Below are 4173 nucleotides of genomic sequence, written 5' to 3' on the forward strand. Positions count from 1 at the left end.
ACTTTGCTGCACTAGAAAAAACACCTCAAAGAAGTAAATTGAAAGGAGTTTAATGAAACCATGGGGAAATTGAGAAGAAATGGGATATTTTCATGAAAATATATACAAGAAAATAAACAAATAGATAAATAGAAAAAGGACTGGTTCAATAAAAGATGTCTTAGCTAACCCCGCCCCCCGAAAAAAAAGAGACAAAACATGGAAGAGGAGGCGAAAAAGAACTAAAAAGACGAGAGAGGATTAAAAATTAAAACAGAAATTAAGATAGAAAAGACGAAGAGAGAGAGAGAGAGAGAGAGAGAGAGAGAGAGAGAGAGAGAGAGAGAGAGAGAGGAGAAAGAACTTCGAGAGGGATACAATAAAAAGATAAAGGACCAACCGAAGCTATTATTTAGGTTTACATAACAAGCTGAAACATAGAGAAGAAAATGACGATACTATAAACAAAGTAACAATGGAAATAAGTGAAATGTTTAAATTACTGGAGAAATTGGAGATGAGAAAGGCTGACCTGGTACAATCTCATATTGAATACTGAAAGAGTAGAAAAAAATAGTGGAAAGAGTATATAGATTTATTACACGTTCACTGAAAGAAGGTAAGGTGTTATTGGACTGGAAATCCACAGATGTGGAACCGGTATATAAAGGAGGAAACAGGTAGATAACAGTATAGTATAGACTAGTGTCTTTAACCAGTACCATAACTAAGATAAGTGGACTAAATGTAAAAGATAGATGGATTAAAGATTTAGAGGAGAGAGGGATATTGGTTGACAACCAGTCTGAATTTAGAAGAACGAAAGTCGACTAAAACATATGAATCTCTTTTCCATAAAAAGCGCTGACTCAGAGGCGACTTGATACAGGTTTTTAAGATCCTAAAGGGAATTGACAACATTAAAAGTTGTCTACTATTCAACTCTACCTATTTATTACTATTTATAATATTATGATTTTATTTATTTATTGACTTATCATTATTATATATATTTTTTCGCATCCGACCTAGCTATGGACCAAAAGGTCTCCTGTCGCCATGCTCCTCCTTTGTAATCCTTTGTTTAACCAACCTGTTAGCTCCCTACTCTAGTGTGGTTGATGTGCTACGTAAGAGAGAGGGATGGGTGGATTATATATACCTAGATTTGGAAAAGTGCCACACAAAATATTGATATGGGGATTTAGAAATATAAGAGGCCCTAGATGGAACACACTGAGATGGATACAAGTCTATTTTAAGGGCTAAACATATGAAAATAGTAATGAGAGACGAAATGTAGGACTGGAGAGAAGTAATTAGTAGAGTACCACAAGGCTCAGTTCTAGTACCTTTCATGTTTCTGTTCTATGTAAATGACACATTGAATGGATAAGACAACTATGCAAACTTAGTTGCATAGCTGTCAAGATCATGAAAAAGTGAAGAACGAGGAGGATTACAAAATTTCCCAGAGAGAAATTCAAAATCTGATTTACCCCGTAATAGAATAAGAAAAATAGAAGTAATGCAAGGGGTAGGAACCAAAATGATACCTCCTAAATGAGGAAACATATGAGGCATTATTGAAAAAATAGGACTTCTTTCACTAGATGAGTGAAGAAAAAGAGAGGCGACGTGGTCATATTGAGATCTGAGAAAAAAAAAGTAACAGAAAAAACATTCTGGTGTGGGATGAGAGATCAATAAGAGGCCATGGTAAAAAAAATAGAATAAAAAAACAATGATAATAATAATAATAAGAAACTTGTTTGAAATATGTTATTAAGTATAGTTTTTTACATGGAAATCTAGAATTATGGTGAAAAAATCGGATGAAAACATGATCCAAGCTAACACCATATACAAATTTAAGGCAATGTTTAAGGAGTCCACCTCAGACATCAGCTAGTTGGAAGTCGCATGACGGATTCCAATTCTCGGGGATCCGGAACAGCATTCCATGTTTTATTGTGTTTAACTGGGTTTCAGGGTATCCCTTCTACCCTTCCTTCATTTCTTACCTTTGTGTATTTTCTACATCATCTTTCTTTCCTCCTCCTTCGGTATTCCTACACTGTTCACTTCGTATAATTTTTTTTAATCAAGATTTCCTTCCAGTTTTTCAAAAGTTACTTTCTCCTCAATCCAATAACACTCTTTTCTTTTCTATCTTTTATGTTATACATTCTTTTGTTGACATATATTCCTCTCTCATTATACTTTATGTGGAATTATTTTTTTTACTATCTACCAATTATCTCACATACCTATTCTAGTAATTTCTTTCACATACACCCAATTACCTCTTGTCTCATTCTTGTGTGTGTGTGTGTGTGTGTGTGTGTGTGTGTGTGTGTGTGTGTGTGTGTGTGTGTGTGTGTGTGTGTGTGTGTGTGTGTGTGTGTGTGTGTGTGTGTGTGTGTGTATTTACCTAGTTGTATTTACCTAGTTGTATTTTGCGGGAAGGGGAGCTATGCTAGTGTTGTCCCGCCATTGTATCTTTGTGTGTGTGTGTGTGAATGTGCTTTTTTTTATAAATTTCCTATAGGTTTATAATTGTTCTAGGTATTGTTGTATAACAATTGTCTTACGGAAATATTATCTATACCTTCCTTCTACCTCCACACAGGACTTCAGCGAGGAGGATTACAATGAGTCCGTCTTGATATGGGAAAATATGCTGGCTGTGATTCGGGGAGGAGCTCTCACTCAGGGACTAATTGAAGCTTCAAAATAAGGAAGACCAATGGGTCACAACCAAATGGATGTAAATCGAAGGCTTGGAGAAGAAAATGCAGTATGTTAGGAAAGATTACCATGCAAAATTCAACTAATATTCCTCGGTAGAACTCTAAGAATTCCCTTCGGGCTGTTCTTAGAGTTCTAGGAGGTGCTAAGATGGGAGGGAGGGTGGAGGGGCGTGGAGTGTTTTCAGGGATGGGATGGGTGGGAATGATTTTATGCCTTTTCCTTTTTGGCTACCTCCCTAGTAAGGGGGAAAAAGCCTTGGTATATGTATGTATGTATGTAGAACTCTAAGAAAGAAATGGAAAGCATAATAAAGAATTTTTTTTTAGAAAGAGGTGTAATTTTTGTTTCCTTCAACGGGATAACTTACCCAGTCTGTTCGTTCATAAGGAACATTAAATGAATAGAAATGGACTTTCAATTTATTCATACTTAATCATCATTAACAAAACTGATATTTATTAAGGTGTATCGTTATACATAGATCTAAATTTAAATATTACACTGGGTAACACTAGTTTTGTTTCTTTAAATGTCTTTAGTGTTTCTAAGGCTGTTTTCCCTCCTGATTTTGAAAACATCGTTAGAAATTGCATAGCATCAATATCTTAAAAGATAATTGAGGTTTCATATACAAAACATACTATACATAGTTGTGATAGTGCACTACGTGTAATATATTCATATTGTCTACAAATAGCAACTGATATTTTGTCCTTGTATTTCCTTTTTAAACTAGTGAGAAAATGTGAGAACAAAATCATGTTATACTGTTATAAGAGCCGGCTAGAAATGCAGCGATGAGCGTGGATTCCTACTCTGAGTTCCTTCGTCTTCGCGCACCAGTGAAGTGACCATATATAGTCTCCCATCATAGCAGTGCTCCATCTTCCTTGGTATCTTTTCTCTATTGCAGCAATGTCCTGATGGAACCTCTCACCATGCTACTCACTCATTTCTCCCAAGTTTTCATGAAAAAATCCATATGCGAATGCAAAAAGCGCACCTTTATTGACATTCTACATCCCATGTTCTTATAACTTTCCGAAAGTTTTGCTACGAGATGCTTGTAGTTTGGGTCTTCATTATTACCAAGGAATCCATTAACCATATCTCGAAATGCATACTACGCTTCTTTTTAGACATCACTCATTGCATTCTAAAGTTGCACTGATTTCAACATTTTCCTTACCTGCGGGCCAGTAAATAGACTACCCTTGACTTTGGCTTCAGATAGCTTTGGAAATAGTAGAGGAATCTTTTGAAATGCTCTTCCACCATGATCTAATGTTTTCACAAATTGTTTGGCCAAACCAAGCTTTATATGATGTAGGGGTAGCAACACTTTGGCAAGCTCTACAAGAGGCTGCCTAATAACATTGAGTTTTACTGGCTACAACTCATCTCGAGGGGGCCATTTCATTTTCTGGTAGTGTTCATTAT

General features: G+C 35.8%; 1 protein-coding gene across 3 annotated transcripts in view; it reads left to right on the top strand.

Moving 5' to 3' along the window:
* Nucleotides 1-2826, top strand: part of LOC143019748 (uncharacterized) — a 51099-nt gene extending 48273 nt beyond the window's left edge. For all 3 annotated transcript variants that reach the window (XM_076175721.1, XM_076175723.1, XM_076175720.1), the window contains exon 8: nt 2612-2826. In XM_076175721.1, coding sequence (XP_076031836.1) covers nt 2612-2719 — 108 coding nt within the window. In that variant the 3' untranslated portion in view covers nt 2720-2826. The remainder of the gene's footprint in view (nt 1-2611) is intronic.
* Nucleotides 2827-4173: the final 1347 nt, after the last annotated feature.

This window comes from Oratosquilla oratoria, chromosome 38 (assembly GCF_046742065.1).
Source record: "Oratosquilla oratoria isolate Oo_2021 chromosome 38, ASM4674206v1, whole genome shotgun sequence".
NCBI classification, from domain to species: domain Eukaryota; kingdom Metazoa; phylum Arthropoda; class Malacostraca; order Stomatopoda; family Squillidae; genus Oratosquilla; species Oratosquilla oratoria.